The sequence below is a fragment of the Equus caballus genome, chromosome 22 (assembly GCF_041296265.1).
Source record: "Equus caballus isolate H_3958 breed thoroughbred chromosome 22, TB-T2T, whole genome shotgun sequence".
NCBI lineage: Eukaryota > Metazoa > Chordata > Mammalia > Perissodactyla > Equidae > Equus > Equus caballus.
This window is the reverse complement of record NC_091705.1, coordinates 25,084,239-25,110,926: the sequence shown is the minus strand read 5'-3', so window position 1 is coordinate 25,110,926 and position 26,688 is coordinate 25,084,239. Positions and strand designations below refer to the sequence as shown.

Genomic DNA, 26,688 nt, shown 5'->3' with positions numbered 1-26,688 from the left:
TAATAAGCAGAAGAATGACAAGATCTGAGCAATGTTTTTAAAAGTTGACTCGGGCTGTTGGGTGGAAATTGAATTTTGGTAGAAGGGACTAGGGTGGAAAGGAGACTAGAATGAGTAATGAATGAATGAACAATGATTGCATGCATGCATGGATGGATGGAAGGATAAAATGGATATCCCTCAAGACAGAGGGGATCTGAGCCCCAAGAGAGTAAGTGGTTAGCGCTTTGGGGGCTCCCAGGAGGGCAAGAAGATAGGAGGGCCGGGGGCCAGCAATCAGGCAGCTTTCTGCAGATGCTCCTCCGAACTGGGCCTTGAAGGTCAGGGATGCTACTATTCCAATAATAATAGTAGCATTTATCATTTACTAAATTCTCTGGCGCTCCAAGAATTTCATATCATCTTATGTGACATTCAAAACAGTCCCGTTTTACCACTGAGGACAGAGAAGCTTCCAGAGAGAAGGCGGTGTCCCACAGCCGCAGACCTGATAAGATGAGAGCAGGGACTGTGCCACATCTGCTGGACTCCAGCCGCCTCCCCTCTCCTGCCGCCCTCACAGGAAGATGGAGTTTGCAGGGGGCAGATGAGGTGCTCCAGGAGGAGGACAGAGTGAAGGCAAAGGCCTGGGAGCCAGAGGGGCGAGGCCAGGACACAGAGGCCCTGATCAGCCTGAGGGGCCGAGCGGCATTGAGGGCAGGGCTCCCATGAGACACGGCTCCACGGTCTGCTGGGCCACAGAGGCGCAGTCACGCTTGCTGCCCTGGCGAGTGTGCTGGGGCCGAGAGGGAGGAAGCAGGAGCTGATGCAGGTCCAGGCCCTGGCGCTGGGCGGAGGCATCGTACAGAGAGGCATTGTCCACGGGTGGCAGGCGCGGCCAGCTGGAGAGCCCAGGAGGGGACGTTCGTCTCTCTGGAGAGGTGCCCAGAGGACTGGCAGGGTCCCTCCTGGAGGCCTCCCTGGCCCCCGAAGCATCGGTGTTTCGGTGTTCCGGGCCTTTGGCGCATTCACAAACACGGCAGAGTGGCAGATGCTCTTGCCTTAGTCCCTTGACAACTCCAGGAAGGAGAGACCAGCCAGGGCCCCGCCACACACTGTGTGGCCTCGTGGCACTCACTGCCCCCACTTGTCCCCCTGCACATGGAGACAGGATTCAGCAGTGGCCCTCCCAGGTCTGAACCACAGTCCCGGCTTCTAGACTGAGTGGGGCTACAAGGACGATTCCCCAGACTGTGCCGAAAGGCCACATTTGGATCCCACCGTCAACAGTAACCCAGAGTCGCAGGGGAAGGACAGCACGGTGGTAAAGGGCACGTGGTCAGGACTAGACAGGTGGGCTCAAGTCCAGCTCTGGCACCCCTGGCTGCAGGACCTGGAGCAAGTCACTCACCTCTCTGAGCCTCAGGTGCCCTCAGTAAACCCAGGGCTGCAGACCAGCCTCTGGGGAGGGTGCGGATTAAGTGAGCCCAGTCCTGCACCGGGCAGTGGGTGACAGGGCCCCTGCAGGGCTGTTCATTTGCCCCCTTTATCACGGTCCTGCCTCCTTATTCATCCACTCCACAAATCGTCACCAGGATTCCTGAAGACGCAGGAAAGGCAAAGCAGGTGCTAGTTGCTGCCGAATGAACGAAGAAAAGCTTGTGCTAAGTGCTGTGAGCACCTCAGCAGCCTGGGGCTGGGGGGCACTATTATCCCCATTTTACAGATGAGGACACTGAAGGCCCAGAGAGGTGAATTATCTTGCCCACAGTTACACACCTATGATGATAACCTCTCAACAAAGGCTTGTCCTATTATATGCAGTAACAGCAACAACTGCTCACGTTTTCCAGTACTTACTTTATGCCAAGACCCATGCTCTAAGCCATATCCACCATGTTCCTCTCAGCACCACGGGAGGTAGGTGCAACCATCATTCCCATTTCACAGATGAAAAACTGAGACTCAGAGAGGTTAGGGAACGTGCCCCAGGTCACACAGCATGGACATGGTGGAGCAAGGACTTGAACCCAGTCTGTCCCCAGAAGCCCCCTGTGTCCAGCAAGCTGTGGAGTCACCCCTAGATGGGTTTTGAAGTCAGAGGTCTTGTTTGAATCCTGGCTCTGCCGCTGGCTGACTGTGTGAGGCTAGTTCCTCTCGCAAAGCTGGGATAACAGCGCTGACCCTGGTGAGAATGAGGCTCCACCGACAGGACTGATGTAAAGCCTGGGGTAGCACCTGCCACATCCTAGGCGTTAACGCATCGTCACTGCTACTGTTCTCATCGTTGACCCCTTGGGAGTGACTGTCCAGAAGGCAGGGAGCCCCTTGTACAGGCCTCACCGTGTCTGGTCCAGCTCCCCTGACACATGCCCTGCACCCCGCCCACCTCTCAAGTCAGCCAGACCCTCCTTTCTCCAACCTCAGGAAGCTGGAGCCCCAAGGCTGCCTCCGGACAGGGCTGTGGTTCATTGGAAGCCACAAATATTTACCTTGGAGACCTCAGCCCAAGTGCAGGGGGTGGCTGCCCAGTCAGCGTGTGCAGGACATAAGACGACTTCCAGACCCGCTGTCCAGGTGGGAGAGGAGCAGCCGAGGACTCCAGCATGTCCAGGTGAAAGTGCGGGGAAGGGGCTAAGGCCTAGTCTCCAGGGAGGTTCTGGGCTGGAGACACCTGCTGGGGTCCCGTCAGGGGCAGGAGGGAGGCTTGGCCCCAGGGTGAGGTCCCTGGGTCCACTACGACCCTCTTGAGGGTCAGAGCCGGCAGGTAGAGAGGTGCCCAGCTCCCTCGCCCACAAGACCAAAGGGTGGTAATGAAGGACTCGGACCAGTTGAGTCTTTCTCTGACCTCATCTCGATGACAAGATCCCACTCTGCACTCGCCAACTGCCCTGCGCCAGCCCTGTGATTGGGTGACTCTGGGGACAAGCATCAGACAGTCATGGCCCTGGAGGAACTCCCCATGTGGGCGAATGTGGCACATGCTGTGCTCAAGGAAAGCCCAGGGTCATGGTGGTGAAGGGCAGTCAGGGGAGGTTTCCTGGAGGAAGTGACATATCGGTTGAGAAGCTGAGTAAGAGTTGGCTGGACAAAGGAAGAGAGAAAGGCATCCCATGCATAGGGAACAGCATAAGCAAAGGCCAGAAAGTGAGGTCCCGTGTGGTGGGTGTGTGCACGGTGCTTGGACTCAGGGAGGAGATGCCTTCCCACAGGAGGGAACGCCACTGTCCTCCTGGTTCCCTGAGCACCTCTGAGCAGAGGACAGAGTGGTGGGTGAAGGTAACGGAGGGAAAAGAGGGTCATGGTGCTTGAAAGAAAAAGACTATGGAGTGGGGGGCGGGGGCTCCCAGGACAAAAGAGCCGAGTGCCGGGCGTCAGTTCTTTCTCCAGCTTTGACTGCAAGGTGGTTCCTTCTGGCCCAGCATCAGCAGTAAGAGCTGCCATAATTGTAATACCAGCTGATAGTCATTGAGCACTTGTGGATCGCTGGGCCACAAACGGACTGTCTCACTTAATCCTCGAACAGCCCTGTGATGTAAGTGTTATTACTACTCCTTATTTTAAAGCTGAGAAACTGAGACTCAGAGAGAGTAAGTTACTTGTCTGAGATCACACAGCAAGTGGTAGAGGCCTCCACTCGAGTCTGTCTGACTCCCAGGCCCACGATGTTTCTCCTGCACCCTCAGGCCTCCTGACACTCAGGGATGGGGGTCCTGTGACTTGACAGGGTCCCCACGACCCAGACCTCCCCCATGTAGCAGACTCAGATCCCCCTTTTTCAGGGCTCCTGGAGGCCATTCAGTCATTCAGCAACCATTCGTTTATTAAACATCCACTGTGTACCAGGCCCCATGCCGGGAGCTGGCGACACAGTGGTGGCAAGTGGACCCACCCGCCCTTCTGGAGTTCAAGGCCTGGTCAGGAGGCCAATGTGGAGTCATTATGCAGGTGTCTCACAGGGCCCCCACTGCTCCAGCTCACGGAGACATGTGTCATCGGGACACCACGTCGTCTTTAGCAACAAGAACCACGTGGGAGCCGAGCAAGTCAGCATCTTCCCTCCCCCAAGCAGGACAGTCCACAGAGGGCAGAGCTCCCATGGGGGCTTGGAGGCAGAGCCAGGGCGCAAGGTGGGAGCTCAGGACCAGGTTGCAGTTGCTGCCACTCCGCCCCGTGGAGGGGACAGAGCAGCCAGGGGCCAGAACAGCCCAGCTCCCCTCCCAGCAGATGCCCAGGCCTCTCCCTCTCTCTGCCTTTCTCTCCCTGCCTCCAGACAGCCGCCTGCTCCCTCTTCAGGCCTCTTAGGATTGCAGATTAAGCAAACAGCCGTCCTACACCTGAATTCTCATATCCCTCCTGCCACCAAACTTCCTGTCCTGGGCACACCCCCGGCCCAGGGCAACATCTCTCCAAGTGCCGTCCAGGGTCTCAGGCGGAAGGAGAGGGAGAGCTTTCAGAGAAGGGACATGTGGGCAGAGTCCTGAGGGTGAATAGGAGTTCAGCAGGCAGATAAGAAAGGGGAAAAGCATTACAGGAAGCAGGAAGAGCAGGCACAAAGGCACAGACACAGGAGGGAACAGGTGGGTTCTGGAAACCTCAGGCAGGTCGGAATGACGGGGACTTTAGAGAGCAAGAGGGGAATAAGCAGGAGGTGAGGTTGGCCGAGGTTGGGCCAGGGAGGGTTTACGTCCAAACGCCATGACGAAGGGCACTACTTCATTATGCCCACTTGCCAGATGAGAAAACTGAGGCACAGAGAGGTTAAGCTGATTGTCTAAGGCCACACAAAGAGCACCTGGCAGCAGAGGCAGGACACAGACCCAAAGAGTTGGGCTCCAGAGCCCATTCTCCTAACCACTTCAACAGACAGCCTCTCCTGGACTCCGTGCCCCACGTCACCAGGCGTGGTGGGCCTGCCCTTGGCCTCTGTGCTGTCCAACAGGGCCCTCTGTGCTCACCCCAGGTTCCGATGCCTGCCACCTGCTACCACTGACCCCAGGAAGATGGCCGGTCCGTGGACCTTCGCCCTCTGTGGTTTGCTGGCAGCCACCTTGGTCCGAGCCACCCTCAGCCCCGCTGCGGTTCTCAGCCTCAGCCCAGAAGTCATTGAAGGAAGTAAGTCTTGGTCACCCAGTCCTCAGCACCATAAGGCAAGGGGCAGGTGGAGCAGCCCTCCAAAGGAGGGAGGGAGTTCCCCATCACTGGGGGTATGCAAGGCACAGCTGGGTTCCCAGGTCCACAGTGAGACTCAGCGGATGAATTATAAAGGTTGGGGGTGTCTATGGTCTCAAGAGTCCACAATTCCAAGATCCCTTCTTAAATTCCATGATTCCAAACCCAGTCACTGTGAGCTTCCGTGGCCTGCAGAAGGGATGTGTGGCGCTGCGTGCGACAGTGCAGCTGTCCCCCTACTGCTGTCCTCTAAGCCCACCGCCAGCACACCCCCTCAGAGGGGGACCCAGTGTGCAAGCAGTCCCGGAGCGCAGACCCTCAGCTAGGACTCTGGTGGCCTGCAGCTCAGGCGCAGCTCTGCCGCCCTCCAGCTCTGTGGCCCTGGGCAACTCCCTGAACCTTGGTTTCCTCCTCTGGAAACAAATAAGAGGGGCTGCATCACTGGTTGTTGGGATCGTCCAATAGGATAGGAAGTGACAAAAGCTTTTGTGAACTCTAAGGCTGGGCTTCTTGACCCCAGCAGTTCTGACCCTGTGGGTCAAATAGCTCTGCAGTGGGCAGGGGCTGTCCTGTGCCTTCTAGGATGTTTAGCACCATTCTTTGCCCAGTTGTGAGCACCAGAAATGTCTCCAGAGGTTGTCAAATGTCTCCTAGGGCATGGAATCGCCTCAGTTGAGAACCTCTGCTCCAGAACGTTGTCCCCCAGGAGGATGACAATCAGTCGGCCCTGGAGGTCCATGTAAAGCACTCAGAGACCAGCCCTCTGCATGCAGTGGGCCAGGCCTGGGCTGGATGGGCAGGGGCAGGGCCCGGTCCTGTAGGGCCACACAGGCGCTGCCCCCAGAGGAGGGATCCCTGAGCAGGGACGGGGAGCAGAGAGACAGGGGTGCCCTGGGCCCATGCTGCGAATCACAAGCACAGGGAACTTCAGCCAGAAGGAGCCTGGAGATGAGCAGCCGTGGGTTAGGTTTCCCCAGCAGCAGAATCTGCGTTGAGGAGCTGTGGACAAGGGGGTGGCTTGGGAGGTGACTCCAGGAAACCCTGCAGGAGAGTGGGAAGCAAGCCAGGTGAGAGCAAGACACGTGCCACCGGGAGCTGGAAGTCTGGGCGATGAGTGAGTTGGGGTCGTCAGGAGGCAGGACCCACACAGTAAGCCCAGCATATAAGTTTGTACAAAGAATTATGAGCAGGGGATGGAGTAATGGGGAATTGGCTGAGAAGGATAAAAGGGTCCAAAGGATACCCTAGGGATGGGGGATGGGGTCTAATCAAAGGACAGAAGAAAGCTGGAGGGCAGAACCCTCCCCAGCCTCAGGGGGAGAGTGTGGTTGAAGCCCACTGATGGTGGAGAAACGCCCTGAGCCGTCCCAGGTCAGAGCTGGCCCACAGGGGGCGGGCTGAGGCTAGCGGGCAAACTGCCTACCAGGGCGCTGACCGGCTTCTCTGGGAAGCTGCCCCGAGGAAAGGGGCTGCCGTCGGCTCCCTGGGAAGCTCTCTGTGAAGCTGCCTGGGGGAGCTGGGTGCCCGCAGGAGTCACAAGCTGCCCTCAGGAGAGCTGCAGAGCACGCAGCCCTGGGCAGTGACACCACAGCAGCCTGGGGACAGGAGCACCCAGGGCCAGGAGGGCAAGCTCCTTCCTCCTTCCTGTCCTTCCAGAGCCTCTAGTGACACAGCTTAACACTGTGCCAGCTGGCCAAGGAGGACTATTGACAGGGCCCAGTGTCATTGTCATGAGGCAGGCAAAAAGTGTGGCTTTGTTGCTGAGAAGTAAAAACACACAGGGACTCTGGGCACAGCGGGGCACACACATCTGAGTCATCCTGCCCGAGAGCTCGGAGAGCTGGGTGTTTATGACCAGTTCCCATCAGTCAGTGGCTGAAGGCTGTTTCGGAGCATCACCTCTCCAGGCTTCTGACCTGCTTTGCGCAAAAGCCAAATGGGGTCTGGCTGCCAGGGGAAAAGCCCCGAAGGGATCAGACCCCAGGGCTCTTATTTCGACCTCTCTCTGCTCAGCACCTGAGGCTCTTTGGCCAACGGGCCCATAGGATGTGGATGCAGAATATTGTTAGCAAGCGTGTTTTGGTGGCAAAACGGTCCCCAAAAGGGCTTCACGGATCCTCCACCTCTTGACTCCAGAAGTGTTTGCCGCTGGCAGGTGGGAGGGATGCAGGTCCGTGTCCTGGGTGTACTGGCCAATGAGCCAGCCCGATGCTCGCAATGCTCAGGGGCATGAACGGTCCCCCCAGTGCCCCAGCCTCAGTCCTCACGTGAAAATGACCCATCTGGGCCATCATCCTAGAGGCCACAGGTACACAGTGGAGATGGTCAGGATGGAGCCACCCATGCCCTCGCCTTCTGCCCAAGTCTGAGTAGCCCTGAGTGATGCCCCCTCCCAGCCTGAGCCCCTGCCAAGCCATCCTTCCTGCCCCACCTGCTGGGCCCTAATCCCTGGACTCTGCCTCCAGAGCTGACACAGAAGCTGGAGGACCATGATGCTGTCGACATCCTCTGGCGGCTGCCGCTGCTCAGCACCATGCGGGAGAAGCCGGCCGGGGGCAACCCCATTCTAGGCAGCCTGGTGACCTTCCTCATGAAGTATATCATCTGGTAGGTGGAGCGGAACCACGTTGGGAGCTGGCTCCTTCCCCACACCCCTGCCCAGGACACGCTTTGCCTGCTCAATCGATCAGTCCACAAGCATCAACTAGTGTCAGCCCTGTGCCTGACCGTGAGGAACGGAGCAACGAAGTCCCTCCCTGAGAAGCTCCCAGAGGAGTTAACAAACCATTAGAGACTGACACAGGAACCCTAACGGGGGACCCCAGATGAGGGTCGCCTGGGGTGGGAGGGTGAAGGGATAAGGTGACACTTCCTAGTGGATGGAGGTCACAGGTGAGCCAATGACTCCATGCTCACCAGGAGACAAGAAGACAATGGCGCTCCAGGCAGAGGGACCAGCCTGGGCAAAGGGAGAGGGGGAGAGTTGGTCAGATGGCTGGAGCTCCAACCCCAAGGTGAGGACTGAGAGGTCAGCAGGGCCAGATCCCAGAGGGTCTTACAGGTCAGCCCAAGGAGCAGGGATTCCTCTCCTAAGTGGAATGGAGGGAGCCAAGGGGTGCTGTGAGCAGGAGTGGAGGGGAGGGATGGAAAGACCATGCTGGGGAGGAGTCATTGGACAGGACTTGGGTCCAGCTACTGACTGGGCAACAGGCAGACAGGAAAGATGGAGGAGAGCAGGTTTGGGGGTGATAATTGAGCGTGAGGTGTGAATCTCATCTCTCTGCATCCCATCCAGGCTGAAAGTCACCTCAGCCAACATCCTTCAGCTGCAGATACAACCTTCAGCCGACGGCCAGGAGCTGGTGGTCAAGGTCCCCCTGGACATGGTAGCTGGATTCAACACGTGAGTGTCCCCTCGGTCAGGCACAGTCGGCCTGGTAGGTTCATCCACTCATTCCTCCCTTTCCTCCATGGAGGTATCTGGAAAAGAGAGTTCCAAGCAGAGGGAATAGCAAGTGCAAAGGCCTTGAGGCAAGAATGAGCTTGTATTTTTCAAAGAATGGCAAAGCAGGGGGGAGGGGGAGAGAGGTGGGAGGTGAGGCCAGCAGGCAGCCAGGGCCAAATCTTACAGGGCCTTGGGGGCCGAGGTGAGGAGTGGTTTTACCAAGTAGGATGGGAGCCATGGAGGGTTTTCAGCAGAGGAAAGACATGATGTGATGTAAGATTTTTAAAGAATCCACAATAATTCAGGGGGAGACAGTGACAGGTCGGCCCAGGGTTTGGGGGCAGGAAGGTGGTGAGAAGTGGTCAGCTTCTGGTTTGGAGGTAGGTAAAGACAACAGGATTCAAGATGATTGAATGAGGGGGGAGAGAGAGAAAGACTGGGGAGCCAAGGCTGACGCCAAGGCTTTTGCCTGTGCAGCTGGCAGGACGGAGTGGCCAGCTACCGAGATGGGGAAGGCCATGAGAGGAGCCGTTTGGGAAGGATCGCGGTTCCGTTTTGTACACGTTAAATTTGAGACGCCTGAGTAAGGAGTAGGGTATAAGTTTGGAATCTGTTGGAAAATGCAGAGGATTTAAACCAGGAGAAGAGTGAAAAACAGCCTGGGATAAAAAAAATTGGGGAGATGAGGAGAACCCAGCAAAGGAGCTTGAGAAGGACGGTGAGAGAGCTGGAAGACAGAGATGGACACCAGCTTTGCTCCAGCCTGGCGCTGGGATGGTGCTCACGGCATCGGGCACCTCCACCCCCAGGCCCCTGGTCAAGAGTATTGTGGAGATGCACATGGAGACGGAGGCCCAGGCCATCATCCGAGTGGAGACCAGCGAGAGGGGCGGCACTCTCGTCCTCCGCAACTGCTCCAACAGTCCGGGGAGCCTGCGCCTCAGCCTGCTCCGTCGGTGAGTGCCGGCACCTCCTGCCGGGCTCCCTCCACGCCTGGGAGGGAAGCCAGGTGGTGGCCATACCCATTTTACAGATGGAGAACACTGAGGCCTAGAGAAAGAAAGGGCCTCCCGACTCTTGATCTGGGGCTCCTTCCAGGGAATGTGTGATGCCAAAGAAAGTTCAAGACATCAAGGATGAAAGTCATAATGGTGGAACTTCAGGCATCATGCGGGGAAGTGGGGCAAACATTTAAACGTGGAGAGGACGTGGAGAGGGGCTTCCTAGGGCCCCTCAAAGCACCGCAGGCCAGCTTGGGTGGGGCCATGGGAAAAAACATGCCTAGGGGTCAGGCAGACGCATCTCCTTCATGTCCTGTCTGGTTGACGCTGGGCAAGCCGCCTCCCTGTGCCTCCCCGTCCAGAGCAGAGGCAGAGGATCAGATCAGGCCACAGCCATGAAGCACTCAGCACAGGCGGGGCACACGGCAGGTGCTTTCCCCTCCTCCTTAGCAGGAGCATGGGGAGAACACCGCTGCCAGCATCCCAGTGTGCGGCACAAACTTCTAGAGACAACGCCCAGCCCCTGCTCCCTGAGAACGCTGCCACCGTCTACACCTGGCCCAGGGTGTAGACTCTACTCCCAGCCCGTCTCTGACAGGTCGTGTGACCTTGGGCAGGTTCCTTCCTGCCCTGGACTCTGTCTCCCCTTCCGTGAAACGGGGGAGAGGTGACCATCTCTGACCCTTCCTAATCTCTCTCCCCTTCTCCCCTCCGGAAGCTTCTCCTTCCTGGTCAACTCCTTAGCCGACAAGGTCATGAGCTTCCTGCTGCCAACCCTGCCCACGCTGGTGAAAAGCCAGGTGAGTGGAGTCAGGGCCCCTCTGGCCCGCAAAGATTGCTCCCCCTGCGGGGCTGGGGTGGAACTGCAAGCTGGTGCTTAGGGACCTGTGTCTCCTGGAGGGGGGACTTCTGCGCCTGGATCATTCTTTCAGCAATGGATCATTGAGGTCGAGCTAACAGAGCTGCCAGAAGTCCACCAGGAGACCTTGATCAGTGATGTGCTGACAAATTGTTAACAGCTGACTCTGGAGGGCAGGGAGCCCTGATGGTAGCATTTGAGGATTTCTCTGGTATAAACCTCCACGGCCAGTTCAAGCTACTAGCATGATGCCATTGAGCAGAGTTGGGAAGAAGTGCGTAGCAGCACGCTACTTTATGGTATTTCCACCATACAGATGCGATAGACATAAATATCCTCAAGAGCAATAGATAATAGGAAAATGTAACAAAAATTAGGAACGAATAAGTTTTGAGTTTTCATTAACTCTACTTTTAGCATAATTAATTTAGTTGTAAGTTTACATAATTTAATTTTTAGTAATGTCTGGATTTAGCACCCAGCTCAGAAATTCCCCAAAAGGTAGCCATTGGCCCTTGCAAACTGGTACAAGCTGGTTTGAGCATACCAGTCAGTGTCTCGCACCAATCTGTGGTCTTCAGGGGTCTGTCGCCCACCAAGTCCTGCTGGGTTTATTTTTCTGAGTCAGTAAACACAAGTCAGTCTCACTTCACAAGGCCCTTCTATGTCACAGGTGAACTAAAACTCTTTAAGTTGGATTCACCCACTTTGACCATTGATTCCCACTGTAAATTCCAAGATGCAGTCACAGCAGTGGGCCTCCTGGGGTTCAAAACACCTTCTCAGATAATTGATAAGTTTATTACACTAAGACTATTTTGAATTGAAAAGACAATGTGATAACTAAAACAACTTTGGGGGGAAAGTACGTGGAATTCTTCCACTGTAACTTGGCTGCTATTTTCCCTTTTGCATTTTGCCTTCCGATCCTCATCCACAAGCACGCAGACTTTTACGTGGCTGCACTTGGGATCAATACTATTGGGTATTCCTTAAGTCATATCTAGTTTCTATGCCATTGTACGACAGTCATAATATTGTCATAACTGTAGCATGTTTAATACGTTACTAAGCCATTCTAGAGAGCCTTTATAATAGCATCTGAAAGTAAGTAACTTTGTAAAATTGGACTTCTGTTATGTGAGGTATTTTTCCTTTTAACAAATCACTTTTTCTATTTAACGGTGGGAGATTCTTAAAGTAGGGCCCAGCAGGAAATTTTTTCCCAGCCTCCAGCAAAATTATAGTTTAACTGGCATCATACTTTAATAGCTAAAAATGTATTTCCTACTAGAAAAGATGGCAAGAACTTGGGATTATAAAATGTTCTTTGCCTAATATCTGTTTTCAAGGGTGAAAAGCCAAATATATTGAACAACATGAGAAAACTGGCATTCCGTTAATGATCATGGTTTCCCAGCATGATTCACTGGATTTGATATGACGGTCATATGAATATTTCATCTGGCATGAAGGGAACAGGCGCCCCATGTTTAAATCTGGCAGGAGCCCATCTAGAAAATGCTGAAGCCCCTTTCAGTGCAATTATGTGGGTCCCAACTCCAGGTGCACATCAGAACCTCCTGGGAAGTCTTTTAAAAACGCAGATATCTGGGCTACACCCCAGAGACGCCTATGTAAGTGGTCTGGGTGAGGCCCTAGTGTCCCGCAGGGTTCTAGCTCCCTGGAGATCCTGATGTGCAGGAGAGCTGAGACCCGCTGGTGCAAGTGAGGGACGGGGAATTGTGGGAGAAGGTGCTGAGGTGGCCAGGGACGACTTTCCCCCGGGGAGCAGGCGGTCCCTCAGCAGTGGATGCGGGGAGCCTCTGAGCCCAACTCCTCCACCCTCCCTGGGTTCTGGGTGGCAGAGCAGCCTGGAGCAGGGAACGGGTTCTCAGAGAAAAAGTTAACATTTCTCAAAGGGCATTGTCCTTTCCTGAGAGTAAGTTCTTCCACTAGGGAAATTGTACCCAAGACAAAATGACAAAGTCTCAGGGCACTGCCCTGGAAAATGGGCTGCCTAGACCAGAGGACGAGGCCCTTGGGCCCCAAGGGCAAGTGAGTCAAATGCGCAAGCCCCTCCTTAAGCAGAACAGGTGCGACCAGAGTTAGGTTAGGCCAGCGTTTCTCACCCTCGGCACTGCTGACATTTGGGCGGGATAATTCTTTGTTGGGGGGTGCTGTCCTGTGCGTTGTGGGATGTTTAGCAGCATCCCTGGCCTCTCCCCACCAGATGCCAGTAACACACCCTCTCCCTCCAGTTGTGACAACTTTTAGTTCTGTCTCCAGAAACTTCCAACTGTCTCCTGGGGAGCAAAACCCTCCCCTGCTGAGAACCGCTGGCAGTTTTGAGGGGAGAAGAGTTCAGTGGGCAAAGGGACGTGTTGGGGCTCGAAACCCTCAATGGGCACAAAGAGGTAGTCCGTGAGTCTGGCCGGGTGTGTCTTGCTGGCTTCTGTGCTAGAGTCTAACATGCAGAAAGAACTCAGCAACGATTTGTTGAATGAGTAAGTGAATGAAGGAATGAATTCTCCATTTTCCTCTCACGGAAAACACGGGATCTCATGAACAAGACAAGGAGTCTGATGTCAAGGGCAGCTGGCAAGCCGGGCACACCCTGGACATAGGGCAAGGGACAAACCATTGCAAAAAGTCCCAGGTGACACTGGGGGCCAGGGTGGGCTCTGAGCAGTAGGGATGGCTCTGGGGGATGAACCACTGACTCCTCAACCCCAAGGATGAAAACTTGGCTGGCCATGGGCACAATGGTGGGACTCAGGCCTGGTGGGCTGGGCACGGGTCACTGTGGGGCTGTGTTCTGGCCCCTCGCTGATGGAGGCCCTGCGTTTGTGCTGTTCCAGCTGTGTCCCGTGATCGAGGCAGCCTTTGAGGACATGCGTGAGGACCTCCTGCGCCTGGTGAGGGGTGAGTGCACCACTCTCTCCCGTCTCTTTTACGTTGCTGCTGAGCCGGCCCCCCGGCCCTGCCTCTGCCCAGGGCAGGCCTCCCCAGGCAGTCCTGAGCAGCAGGTTGGAGGAGCAGACGGGAATTCACGACTGTGGCTTCATGAGTGCCTACTATGTGCAGGTTTCTATGTGAGCCAGCGGGGGCAGCAGCTGAACCCAAGCTCAAATGCAAACTCTGCCATGGACGCGCTCCGTGACTTTGGGAAAGCCAGCTCCACTTCCTTATCCTCAGTTCCCTCATCCATAAAATGGGCCTAAACTCTCTACCTCACAAGATTGTTAGCGAGGATGAAAAGATTACGGGAAAGTTCCAGGCACACAGCAGGTGCTCTGCCGGGCATGGAGAAGTGCTTACAAGTGTGTGCTGAGTGGATGAATGAATGAATGAGTGAATGAGTGAATGATACAGCCAGCACTGTAGAAGGAACCAGGGAGGAGACAAGATGTGTGCTCAGGAAGGAGGTCACTTCTCCCTCCCCAAGAGTAGCAGAGATGGGACGACGCAGGCTTCTGCCCCCACCTCGGAATTCTGCCGTGCTCGGACTCCTCAGAGAGAATTGGTGGGAAGAAGACAATTCTACTGTCTCCTCTTGGGATCTGAAGAAGCTCATGTAAAGGGCGACGGAGAGGAGGGGGAGAGGAGACGGAATCGATATGCATGGAGCCCCCGCGGAGCCCCGCTGGGCTGGGTATCTCATGGACACTGGCTGACTCTGCAGACAGCTCCAAGAGCTCGTGATCACGACCCACTTCACAGAGAAGGAAATGGAGGCTCAGAGAAATTAAGTCATTTGTCCAGGTTCACAGAGGAAATTAGTGACAGGAGAAAGCTTAAACTCAACTCTTTTAGTTCCAAGTCTGGTGTCATTCCGATCTGAGCCGCTTTACTGGGCACCAGTCCTGCACAACCTGAGGCGGGTTTTATTATTTTACCCCCATTGTAAGATGAGGAAACAGTTTCAGGGGCGAGAAGAGACTAGCCAAGGCCACTGGGGTCAAACGGAAGGCTATCTGGCTCCTCTGTCCCCCAGGGGCAGGGCTGGAGTTCTGGGGAGGGAAAGGAGGTGTTGGGGGCCATGGGCCCCTCAGCGGGCCTCTGGGTTCCCCGCAGAACAGCCGGGCAGATGAGATGCTGCCGCCACCTGGAGCCTGAGGAGGGAATGCCAAGGCCACCGCAAGGGATGTGATGGACAGACCCAGACCCCGCCCGGGTGGGGGTGCAAATCAGTCTGATGGGGGAGGCGGAGAGTTATAAGCAACAGGTCAGTTTGTTCCAAACCAGGACTTTGGCGTAGGACCGACGAGGTTAAGATCCTTTCACAGTGTGACGTGGAGCAAGTCATTTCACTTTCCTGAGCCTCGGTTTCCGCATCTGTGAAATGGGGGTAATGATGAGACCCACCTCCTGAGGTTACTGTGAGGGTTACGAGCTAACACGTGTAGAGCTTCAGCCCGGTACCTGGCACTCCACGTCTGCTCCATGAATGTCATCGTGATCATCATCAGTGTCATCATTCCCCCTGCGTCTCCCTACTTACCCCCCACCCCCGGGGCAATGATGCAGCCCAGTCGAAAGCAGCCCCCAAACAGCCCTGTCTGACAGTGCCCTCTGCCCTAATGGAACTTTCTCCTGTCCCGAGCAGTGCCCGTTTCCCTCAGCTCTGGCCACTTGCAGTTTGACCTTCTGTCTCCTGCCATCAAGCATGATGTCATCCAGCTCCACCTGCAGGTGAGTGTCATGGGACCTCGAGGGTAAAGTGGGGATCTCACTGCCCTTCTCTGAGTGCCAAGGGTCAGACGCCATGGGTCTGTTTCAGGGGCGAAAACGCCACTCACAGTAAGGACACACAGGCTGATTTAGAAAATCTCACAGGCTGAACGTGTGCTGTGTAAACCATTCTGATGGAGGAAGCGGCAGGTAGAATCCAAGGGCCACACACAGATCTCGACCCCGATGATCTGTCCCCCACCCTGATTTTCCCAGGCCGGGGCCGGAGTGTGTGCTCTGGGCTCTTGGTCTTTCTCCTGGGCGAGCCCCTTGCCAATCCCCAAATATCTGGTCACCTTGAACCAAGAGCCCAGGATCGAGACAGATCACTCAAGACATTGTGGATCACGCAGACCTAAGTTGTCTCCCAGCTCCACAGCTCCCTGGCTGTGTGGCTTTGGGCAACTTTCGTCACCTTTCTGAGCCTCAGTTTCCTCATCTGTAGAATGTAGATAATAATAGTGACCAAGGAGAGGATGAAATGAGACTGCACGGGAGCCTGGTAACTCAGCTCCCTGCAAACTGTGGGGCTGCACCCTCACTGGAGCTGGCCTCCCTGAGGGACCAGGCCAACCTGGGCAGCGAGAATCCCAGACCAGCTTCCGTGGACCCCTTGGAAAACTGCAGCATCAAACACTTCCATCCATTTTGTTGCAAGTTTGAGTTTTCCCTTCATCCAAAGGGTTTGTGCGGTATCTAAGTTGAAATCTAAATGCCAAATAAGACATCTAGGCTTAAAAAAGTCAGAGGTTATCTGAGGGGTCAGGTGGAGTAGATGTTGCTTGGCACCTGAGATAACTCATCACCTATGGCAAGGCGTTGAATTCCAGGCTAAGCTTCCTGGCAGCAAACGCAAAAAGGGAAACAGACTGAATGGTGTCTTTTCCTTCTAGGTTGTTACTGGGTAAGTTGTGGAGTTAAAGTTCCCAGCCAACTCTCTGCTCTGTGTCTCCTTAGGCCAAGTTGTCGGACTCACAGGGAAAAGTGACCAAGTGGTTCAATGAGTCTGCAGTCTCCCTGACGATGCCCACCCTGGAAGGCGAACCTTTCAGCCTCACCATAAGGCAGGATGTGGTGAATGCTGCAGTCGCTGCCTTGGTCCCTCCGGAAGAACTCATGGTCCTGTTGGACTATGTGGTAAGCCTCAGCGTGGACAGAGGATGGGGCCACCTCTGCTGTATCATGGGAATATCCTGAATCAGTCAGGGCACAGGAACCCCCTAAGCCCCTGAGCAGGAATCCCCTGTCAGGCTCAGTTTAAATACCTCCAGTAATGGAGAGCTCACCCCCTCCTCTAACAGACCTTGCCTCTGACATAGACATCTAAAGCTGAAAATTTCCCTGGGGACATCCATCCCCCATCCCAGTTCTGCCCCCTGGAACCTGATACACCTGCTTTCTCTACCAAGTACAGTCCTGTCAAGCCAAAGGCGTCAGATACTGAGTGGTCCAGGCATGGCAGTTGTGCCCCTGCCCTTCACTATGGGGCCCACGGCAGACATCGCTAATCGATCAGGGCACTCCTTTCCACGGAGCCTAGATGCCAGCACAGCCTTAGAATCCTTATCAACACAGCACAGCAGGCAGTACCTCATGTCAACCAGAGTGTGCCACTCCTCCAGGGTGACTGATGAGGAAACTGAGGCCCAGAGGGGGAAGGGTTGGCCCAAAGTTATGTGAGGGCATCAGGACTTCAGGTCAACTGATAGACAACAGGTGACCAAGCTCTTGAGGATTAGAACTCAGGGTAGGGGGCTGGGGTGATGAGAAAGGAGGAGTGGTCACCAGCAACCACCTTCATGAGCACAGTAAGAACTCAGTCACTTCTCTATGTCCTCTGTGAGCAGAGAGCTGCCCACAGACCCCAACCACCACCAACCCACAGTGAAAGTCCAGGCCAGCGGGGACCCCATGCCCCACAGCAGCTGACACAGGGCTGTTTTCCACCAGTGACAGACAGGTGGCCTGGACCACCAGGCCCACCCAGCTTTTCCAGGGCTCCCAGCAGTGGGGCTGCTGGAGGTGTGTCTCGCCTCTCTGCCCGCTGACCTGCTCTGGCCTCCTCTCATCTGCAGCTTCCTGAGCTGGCCCTCCGGCTAAAGTCGAGCATTAAGGTGATCAGTGAAACGGTAGGTCTGTTCCCATCTGCAGCTTGATGGGTGTTTGCTGGGGTCTGTCCACTGGCCTCTGGGGAATAAAATATGTGTAGGTCCACCCTCCTTCCTTCCAGTACTGGTGACTTTGACAGACTAAGTCCCTGTCCTCACGGAGATTTCAGTCTAACAGAACAGTTTGACTCGAATCAAATAATAGGACAGATAATAGTTCGGTTGCAAGTGTGGTGAAAACAGGGCAGCTTCTAGGGGTTATGAGAGCGTTACTGGGGCGCCTGACACAGTCTGGAAGACTAGAGAGGGCCTCCCTGGAGGGAAGGGTATTCCAGACAGAGAGGGCAGCAACAATCCCTTCCAGGATCTGAGAGAAGGACAGTCTGGCTGGAGAGCAGAGAAGTAGCAGGAAGGCCAGGAAGGTGGGCACAGGTCAGGCCTCCCCGGGGCCTGTGAGCCACGGTGAGGCATGTGGGAGGCTGCAGGTGGTGTGATGTCCTTCCAGGTTGCAGATCAGCTTGGACCCACACAGATCGTGAAGATCGTAACTCAGGAGACCCCAGAGCTCCTTCTGGACCAGGGCAGAGCCAAGGTGGCCCAGTTGATTGTGCTGGAAGTGTTTGCCACCAGTGAAGTCCGCCGCCCCTTCTTCACCCTGGGCATTGTGAGTTCAGTCGTCTGAGACGTCGGGAGCATCCTGGGGAGCCTCCTGTCCACTGCTCCCGTCCAGCCCTCTTGCTTTGCTAAATGTTTCCACCTCTCTTGTCACCCAGCAGAGAGGGAGTGGGGGAGCTCTCAACCAAGAATCAGGAGCTTTGGGGGCCCGACTCTGACCCTGTGACTTATTAGCCGGGCCTTGTGTACCCACCTTCTGAGTCAGTCATTGGCCACCAACAGCCCCGGGGTAGGAGGAACTTGACCTCCCAGCAGGGCAGCTCCATGTAGTGAGGGCCGCTCTCCAGGGAAGGGACAGCGGTGAGCTGTTAGCAGCAGCACTCAGCAGCTGAGCAATGGATGCCCCGTCCTACGGAGGGGTCTGAGCGGGGCACCCACTGTATCCACTACTGAGAGCGAAGGGTAGAGAGAGACGAGGCAGGGTTCATGGCTGGGTGCCAGGACCGTGCCTAACCAAGGAGTCTGGGCGGCACCTGGTGGGCAGAAGGAGGCTCATGTTGACACTCTCCTTACAGCAGGGTTACCGTGTACAGCTGTGCGGGTTGTCCACACACAATTTCAGGGGTGCCACTCACCAAGACTACAGGATGCTCGATGCCCTGGCTTCCTGCTTTGAAGGATACTCCTATCGCCGGACCAGCAGTGGGAGTGGACTGCCGGGCCAGCCCCACTCCCTGGTGACCTGGCCCTTCTGTGGCCACCGGCAGGCACTTTTCAAAAGGCCACCCAGGGCAACCTGCAGAAGTTTGTTCTCTGCGTGCAGCTGGCCTGGAGCTGGAGCCTGGCCCTCTGCCCTCAGGCTCACCGCAGCCCGAGGTCAAGTTGATGTCTATCTTTGGCACCCGCATTTGAGACCTGGCTTAGCTTCTGACCTTTCCCATGATAATAATGGTTAACATTTACTAGAGGCTTACTGATCTTTGTCCCTCAGTTTCCCCACCTCTACAATGGGGTAATAATAGGAGCCTCTGCATAGGTTGTGAGGATCAAAGGAGATGACCATATAAAGCTCTTAAAACCCTGCCCGACACACAGTGAGGGCTCCATGCATATTGCCTGCTGTCATCATCATCTTCATCCTCGTTCCTCACAACAGTCCTATGCGGTCATCTGTCAATGGGGAGAGGGTGGAGGTACTGTCCCATTTAACAGATGAGGAGAGTGAGGCCCAGAGAGGTCCAGCCCTTTCCCAAGGGCACAGAGCCAGTAGCTGAGATTCAGACGTGCCAGCTTGACCCCAGAGCCTCCTTGCAGAACCCTGCACCCCACACCTGCTGCATATTCCTAAAAGAAACGGGGCCTGGGCTTCTCTTGTTGCAGGAAGCCAGCTCGGAAGCATGGTTTTACACCAAAGGTGACCGACTTATGCTCAACCTTAATCAAATCAGGTAAATAGGTGAATCATTATGAAGATTCTGGGGATGAGAACGAGTCTCGCCTCATGACCATCAGGTTCTTTAAATGCCCAGTGCTTCCAGCCTCTGGCTTGTGGGCCTCCAGGGAAAGTTGCTCCAGGATGCGCAGGGAGGCGGCCCCTCCTGGACTGTCCTGCTGTTGGGCACTGAATGAGAGAAAGGGAAGGAAAGGGAGGTGGCCTTGCAGCAGCCATGGGGCAGGCTGACCCCGACCATGGGAACGGCCTGCCCAGCACCATCTTCTTGGACTTGGGCGCCCATTCTGGATGCCTCCAAGACAGAGGCAGCTACAGCCATGCTCAGACGCTGAGCCCCATGGAGCCCAGGCCAGCAGCGCAGGCTCCAGCTGCCTGACCACCTTCTCCCCTGCCCCACTGTCCCCCTGCCACCCCAGAGGGAGTTCAGGGGCTGCAAACTGGAGCCTCCTGGGACCAGTCGAGCCCACAGATATGTTTTGATCAGCCCGCATAGGGTTAGGTTTTTTTAAATATAAGCTAGTTATCAACTTATAAAAATCAGAATATCTAGCCACCGTGGGTCTGCATTCCTACCTGGCAGCAAACAGCTGAACTGGGAACAAGGGGCCCCTTAGAAGGAGCCTGAGCTCCCCAGTTCACCTTGGTCCTCACTCCCGGGGGTGATTTTTCTGTTCTTTTAGCCACTATTTGTTTCCTCTCTTTGCCCTGCCACCCCACTACAATGTAAGCTCCATGAGGCAAGGATTTTATTTGGTCCACGGCCATATTTCCAGAGCCTGCACCATGTCTGGGGTAGGTTCCTGATACATAGTTGTGAAGTGAATAAACGAATGGACTCTGAGGGGCCATTCTCACAGGCGTCTTCTGTTGCAGCACCGATCGAATCCACCTGATGAACTCCGGCATTGGCCTGTTCAACGTGAGTATTAACAGACGGTCCCTGGAGACACGGAGGATAGCCCAGGATGGGCCATTTCAAAAAGATATATTGCTCAGGATCTGCTTTGAACGAGGCCCCCACAGGCAGCCCCGTGATGGGCTTGCTGGCTTCCCCATTATCAGCCACAAAGTCCAGCCTCCTGGCTCAGGCATTCACTGAGAGCCTAACAGAGCAGTGGAACAGAACAGAGCAGAGCCATGGAGCCCCTGAGTGTGGGACTGTGGGGGCATCTCTCTAATGTGCCCCAATCCCCCACCCCCAGGCCCAGGGCCTGCTGAGTTTGTGCCACCCCCAGCCTCTCCAGTCCCCTGGGAGCCCTCGCAGCTCTGACCAGCAGGGGATCTGGGTCCCAGCATCTCCCCCGGCTGCCCTCGATATGGAATGGCTGGGAAGACTCCAGATTCAGTCAGGGTGATGGTGCTCTTTCTCTCACAGCCTGAACTTCTGAAAGACATCACCGCTGAGATGCTCACCTCCGCCCTGCTGCCGAATGAAAATGGTGCGTCCTTTACTGTCCCACCACATGCTCCCCAGGGCTTCTCGGGCAATGCTTTCCTTCTGCTGCCCTCCTCTCCATGTGGGGTCCCTCGCATTCATTTCTGTCCAGCCTCAGAGCCTGGTTCAAATCCCGTCTCCTCCAGGAAGCCTTCCCAGTCATCCAGCTGGAAATGACCTCTCCCATCTCCAACTCCCCAGCCCCACTCCTTTACTCGTGGCAGAGCCCAGGCATGCCACGATGCATCAGGCAATGCCTGGCCTCACAGGCCAACAGTAGGAGAAGACAGAGTGTCAACAGCCAACCAGGGCACATTCCATGTGCCTCAGGCAGGCCTGGGTTCAAGTCCTGACGCCCCTCCTGCTGGCTGCCTGGCCTTAGACAAGCTGCCTTGTCATCCTGAGCCTCACTTGCTCCATCTGTAAAATGAGAAATAAGAGTACCTTCCTCAGAGGCATAAAGAAGATGATTTTGCAGGGAGCAGAAAGGGGTGCCAGGCAGTCGGTGCTCAATGTTTCTTAGCCACAGCTGATGTTGACATTGTTATCTGTGTCACTAGGGTAGAAGCCAAGAGAAAAGGTGGGATTACTCTCATCAAGCCCCCGGTCATGGGGATGGGGAGAACTGGGAACCTAGGCCAACCCTGCCTTTTTCATTTCTTTATTTGATTTGAGTGGGAAATGTCAAAACATAGATCCCTCTGCTGTGGATAATGGGAGCTCCTGATGGCTCTGGAGCAGAAGCGTGAGAGGATGTGAGGAGTCAGCCAGAAGCCAGTGCTGGAGGCAAAGGGTGGGGAGATGAGGCTGGGGGATGCTGGGGCCAGAGAATGTGTGAGCAGAGGCAGAAGGGACGGTCTGAATCAGGCGTGCCAGGTCCCAAACCTCCTCTCGGAACTGTGAGCCTGCCCGCAGCTGCCCAATGCCACCGCCGGCCACCAGTGTCTGACCACATTTGTTATTTCAGGCAAATTAAGTTCCGGGATCTCAGTGTCAATGGTGAAGGCCTTGGGATTCGAGGCAGCCTCATGTTCTCTGACCAACGTGAGTAGAGCCATGTCCTGCCCCAGGGAGGGCAGAGTTGCTGGGAGAGACCTGGGCAGGGAGGTGGGGCCTGTGTTCCAATCCTCGCCCCACTGATCACTCCTGGGGGACCTTGGGCAAGTCCCTTTCTCCTCTCAGGGCCTCACTTCCTCATCTGGAAGTGTAAGGGTGCGACTGTCCTAGCCTGGGGTAAATACACCTCCAGCTGTTTCCACCCTACCTGTCATTCATTCATTCATTTGTTCATTCATTCAGTAAGGCCTGGCATGCAGTAGATGCTCAATAAATGCTTGCTGAGCAAATGACTCTCCGTGGCAGCTGCTGGGAGGGGAGCTGTAGCAGCATCACCCCAACCCCTGAGTATTATCATGAATAATATTAACAGCCCGTAACTTTGTACCAGGCACTGGGGTATAGGCAGCATCTCGCACAGTCTTCACACCCACCCTATGCGGTGGATCCCGTTACAATCCCCATTTTACAGATGGGCAAACCGGGGCTCAAGGATGGCAAGTCCATCTCCAAGGTCACACCCCCAGTAGGTGGCAGAGTGGGACAGGCACCTAGCACCTGTCCTGAGAACCCCCTGCTTTGAGCCCCAACCTCTGCAAGAGCCAATGACGGTGAGATGGGCCATCTCAGTCAGCCAGCCAGCAGGCAGTTACTAAGCACCTACTGTGTGCCAGGCAGTGATCACAGCAGCGAACAAAACAGATGAAACCCCAGCCCTCTTGGAGTTTGTATTCATCAACAAGTACGAAAATCCACAGGTGACTGCCCACCCTTCCATGGTCAAGGTGTCCAACCCAAGGCCAAGGGGGACTTGGGACCAAACCTTTAACTCTCATTAGTCCTGATTTTCCCAAAGCTGTGGATTGGTACCACTGAATCCCTGAGCTGTTTAGTTCTGGAGAAATCCACAGAGGAAAGGAAGTCTCAAAAATGCCCCCAATGGGGTCACATTTGGGGGGAGGGTAGGAAGTTTTGTTAACTAGCTTCAAAGGCAAATTAATATTTGACTTATTATCAGCTGCCCACCCTCAAAAACCGTGTCCACCATTCAGCTGGCTGTGATGGAGAATAATGAGAACGGTACTGTGGATGGTACAGAGGCCGAGAGTCTAGACTCAGGGACCAGAGGGCTGGTTCAAATCCCAGCCTTGCCTCTCTCTAGCCATGGACCTCAGGCTGGTCCTTTGGCCTCTCTGAGCCCAGTTTCCTCATCCATAAAACCCAGCAGATGTCCGAAAACACAGGTCATGCACTAATGGATGACATTACAATAGTCCCATTATAACGTAAGCAGTTTATCTCAGACTCGTACTGCACTGGATTCCTGTTGGATGGACAAGTGGCGTCCACAAAACTGGATGGCTGGAGCTTGGTTCATTTCTTGTAGCTCTCCTTGGGGGGCATTTCGCAACTTTCCTCTTTTTAAAATCAACCTGCGTAACAAAATCCATTACGTGCAGTTTGTGTTGGGAAGGTATCATTTCACTCTTTGGATCTGTTTCCAAATTTCCTGTTTTGCTCTCTTCATTTGTTTTGGGCTATCAGCATATTGATTTCCTTTCTATAGTTTAAATAATATGATATTTTAAAATTGAGTCAAAGGGCTGAATAAATGGATAGACAGGAGATAAGGCAAGCATGGTTTAAAAAGTTAATAGAATCTAGGCGGTGGGTATGCAAGTGTTCACTGCAAATTCTTTCAGCTGTACTGTATGTTTGGAAATTATAATAAAACGTTGGGGGAAATCTAATAGATTAAGTTCCTTGTATAACACTCAGTTTCAAAAAAAAAAAGAGGCAGACCGTTGTCAACATTTTAGCTGCTGGGTCCCAGTGGATCCGCCAGGAGTCTGCATTCTACACAACTTCTAGAGGAATTTGGGGGTCAGCCGGGCTTGGGGACAACAGCCCTGCACAATCCCGCTCTCTGCGTGCAGGCGCTCTGCCTGTGCCCCGACCCGGGCAGAGTGTCACTGCTCACGCGCAGACCCTGCTCCTCTGACCCTTCCCAGAGTTCTGTGTGCGGGAGTTTAGGATCATGACCCCCAGTGCCGGCGGTCACCTTGTGGAAGACCAACGGGCATAAACCATAAGGCAGGAGGAAAAATCTCCAAATGACTTCTCTCCTCCGATTCCAGGATGCCCTCGTGGTCACCCCAGCCTCCTCGTAGAACCCCGGACCACTCTCCTCTCTCCCAGTGAAGACTTGGACGGTGGCCATCCAGGGCGGGCTGGGTCCCAGTGGGAGTGTGGGAGCCAACTCTGTAGACTGCCCCTCTGCGGAAAATAAACACTTGCCTGTGACTCCTGTAGTCTGGAGTGCATCCTTGTCCCAGCTCAGGAGTCTTTTTGCCCCCAGCAGGCTTGGGGACTGGACATCCAAGCCACATCTGGGTCATTCAGGCCCCTCTGAGCCAGTCGGAGCCATGTCTGAGCTCTGTGTGGGCCACATCAGACCACATGTGGATAATGTCCAGGGTCTTGGCCACCTCCCTGGGCTTCAGGAATAAGAAAGCCTGTGGTGCCCTCTGTGTTGGCCTCAAGACCACGTATGGTGGGACAACCTCGTTGGCGGGGGATGCACGTTGTGTTGATCTTGGCGGTGTCGGGGGTCGAGGGCTCTGAACAGCGTGACTCTGGAGGCAGGCTTGGAGTTCTGGCCTGGCCCCTCAATGGCTGGTTGACCCTGGGATGTGGCTTCCCCTCTGTGGGCCTCAGTTTCCTTCTCTATAAATAGAGAGAATCATGTCCCCACCTTGGACAGCTGCAGTGAAGATGAAATGAGAGAGAAGGGCTCCTGGCACATGGAAGGTGCTCAGACAACGTCCTCTGTGGGTGACGTCATCGTCACTGCTGTTACCTGGCCTCCGGGATGCTGGGCCTTATCACTGAAGGCCCTTCCCACTTGGACAGTGTGTGACTGCCATTGTCTCTCTGGCCTCTCTGATGCCAGCAGGTTCAGGACAGACAACAGGGCCCCTGTTCTCCAGCCTCCACACAGAGCCCTTCAGTTACACGAGGGGCGCTGCAGGAAGAGGTGGGTGGGCATTTCAGGAAAAGGCATTCCCCAACTTCAGGGCAAAAACAGGCGTCAGAACGGCTGGCGGCCTGGGAAGGCAGTGGGATGAGCTTCCCCAATCTATAGGACACGGGCTGGGATGAGAGGGACACGGAGGGGCCAGGACAGGACCCTGAGTGAGGCACCTACACCAGGGCCCGCAAACACTTGCTGGGCAGTTGCTCAGTGCAGGCCACGTATCCTCGACTCCCAGCCACACTCTGTGGGCTGCGTCCCACACATCACAGTCCTTGACTTTTCTAAATCATATTAAATCTGAGTTTGACCCCCACTCACAAGGGAGATGAGAACGTCGAGCTCCATCTTGTCTGGGGAGGTCTCTTCTGGCTCCCTAGGGTCATATAGGGTCTGCTGGGGGCTAAGGGGCTTCCAAGGAGCCTGGAGGATGGGGCAGGGGCTCTGGTCTTGGGTCCCACCTGCCCGAGTGAAGGGATCTCTGTCCCAGCCCACACGATGCTGTCAGAGGTAAGTGGCTCCGACACCAGCCAAGCTGGGCTCTTCTCCAAAACAGCTACGGCCACGGCTTCCAGGTCCTGGGGCTTCCTGGAGGTTGCTGAATAAACAACCCCGCCTTCTCCCCCCTCGGGGACAGGAAACAGCACCACACTGGCTCCCACAGCGCCCCAGCGGGCCTGAGCCCCAGGTGCCTGTGGGACCACTTGCTTGATGACACACCTTTATGGGCTCCTCCTTCCCCGCCTCACTTTCCCTCCCTTACCAGCGTCTCCTGGGATCAGCTCCCCAGTCAGCTCCCCGCTCTCAGATCCTGGTCTCAGGGTCTGCTTCTGGGGACCCAAACCTAGACAAGCATTTGCTCCGAGCAGGTGCCGGGCTGAGACTAAGCCTGTGGCCCATCTCGAGGTCACCGTCAGCCCCAGGTGATTGCCACCTGTGAGGACACTGGCCCGGTGTTGTCCGATGGTTCAGGTTTTCCACAGTGTGAACTCTACTTTTAGTGAACTCTCCTAGTTTCTCACTTGAGCCCTCCATGCCACCGCAGGCCACCGGCCTGTGACTTCTGGCCTCACCCTTGGGCTGTGGCTTGGAGCGGCCTAGCAGGATCCTGCAGTTCAGCGTCATCAAGAACATTCGCATCGGGGTACGGCTGGAACAGACAGGGAACAAGACCCGCGTGGCCTTCAACGACTGCCACACCCCACCAGGGAACCTGAGCATCGAGGTCCTGGAGAAGTGAGTACCTGCCCACTCCTGTGCGCCCACCGGGCAGAGGCAGGTGCCCAGCCTTCCTGCCCCACAGCGGCTGCTCAGCCCCTCGCTGAGACGCAGGGCTGGGGCTGCCTCTCCCAGCCTCGCTGTCTACGGTCACCAAGGACATCAGGGAAAGGCTCAGGCCACAGCTGCACACACCACGCACCAGCATCTCCAGCCTCCATGCTGAACGTCATGGCTAAGAGCATGATGCGTCCACCCAGGTCAAATCTCAGCTTGACTGCTTCCCAACACTGGGGCCCTGGCCAAGCTATTTGATGTCTAGGAGCCTCAGTTTCCTTACCAGTACAATGGGATTGTTCACAGAAAGCAGCCAACATGGGGTGGTTGTGGAGAAGAGATGAGCCAACCCATGTGACCCACTTAGCACAGAACCCGCTACATAAGGTGGCCACTATCTACGATGCTTATATTTACCCAGCACAAAATCTACCTCCTACAGGAAGCCTGCCATGACTTCCACTGCCAGGTGTGATCTCTCCTTCCTTGATATTCCCAGAGATCTTTATCAGAGAGAGAAAT

The 26,688-nt window shown here is 55.2% G+C and overlaps 1 protein-coding gene across 2 annotated transcripts in view; it reads left to right on the top strand.

Moving 5' to 3' along the window:
- Nucleotides 1–24,161, top strand: part of LOC106781244 (BPI fold-containing family B member 1) — a 39,886-nt gene extending 15,725 nt beyond the window's left edge. Inside the window, exons 1-16 of one of the 2 annotated variants that reach the window (XM_023626358.2) lie at nucleotides 2,470–2,593; nucleotides 4,943–5,094; nucleotides 7,617–7,758; nucleotides 8,447–8,554; nucleotides 9,406–9,552; nucleotides 10,316–10,397; nucleotides 13,318–13,381; nucleotides 15,066–15,151; nucleotides 16,148–16,327; nucleotides 17,266–17,319; nucleotides 17,804–17,962; nucleotides 19,294–19,361; nucleotides 20,240–20,285; nucleotides 20,742–20,805; nucleotides 21,769–21,845; nucleotides 23,996–24,161. In XM_023626358.2, the coding sequence (XP_023482126.2) occupies nucleotides 2,586–2,593; nucleotides 4,943–5,094; nucleotides 7,617–7,758; nucleotides 8,447–8,554; nucleotides 9,406–9,552; nucleotides 10,316–10,397; nucleotides 13,318–13,381; nucleotides 15,066–15,151; nucleotides 16,148–16,327; nucleotides 17,266–17,319; nucleotides 17,804–17,962; nucleotides 19,294–19,361; nucleotides 20,240–20,285; nucleotides 20,742–20,805; nucleotides 21,769–21,845; nucleotides 23,996–24,028 (1,470 nt within the window). In that variant the 5' untranslated portion in view covers nucleotides 2,470–2,585 and the 3' untranslated portion in view covers nucleotides 24,029–24,161. Of the gene's footprint in view, nucleotides 1–2,469; nucleotides 2,594–4,942; nucleotides 5,095–7,616; nucleotides 7,759–8,446; nucleotides 8,555–9,405; nucleotides 9,553–10,315; nucleotides 10,398–13,317; nucleotides 13,382–15,065; nucleotides 15,152–16,147; nucleotides 16,328–17,265; nucleotides 17,320–17,803; nucleotides 17,963–19,293; nucleotides 19,362–20,239; nucleotides 20,286–20,741; nucleotides 20,806–21,768; nucleotides 21,846–23,995 lie in introns of those variants that run through there. The other variant, XM_023626357.2, reaches the window with a different exon arrangement.
- Nucleotides 24,162–26,688: the final 2,527 nt, after the last annotated feature.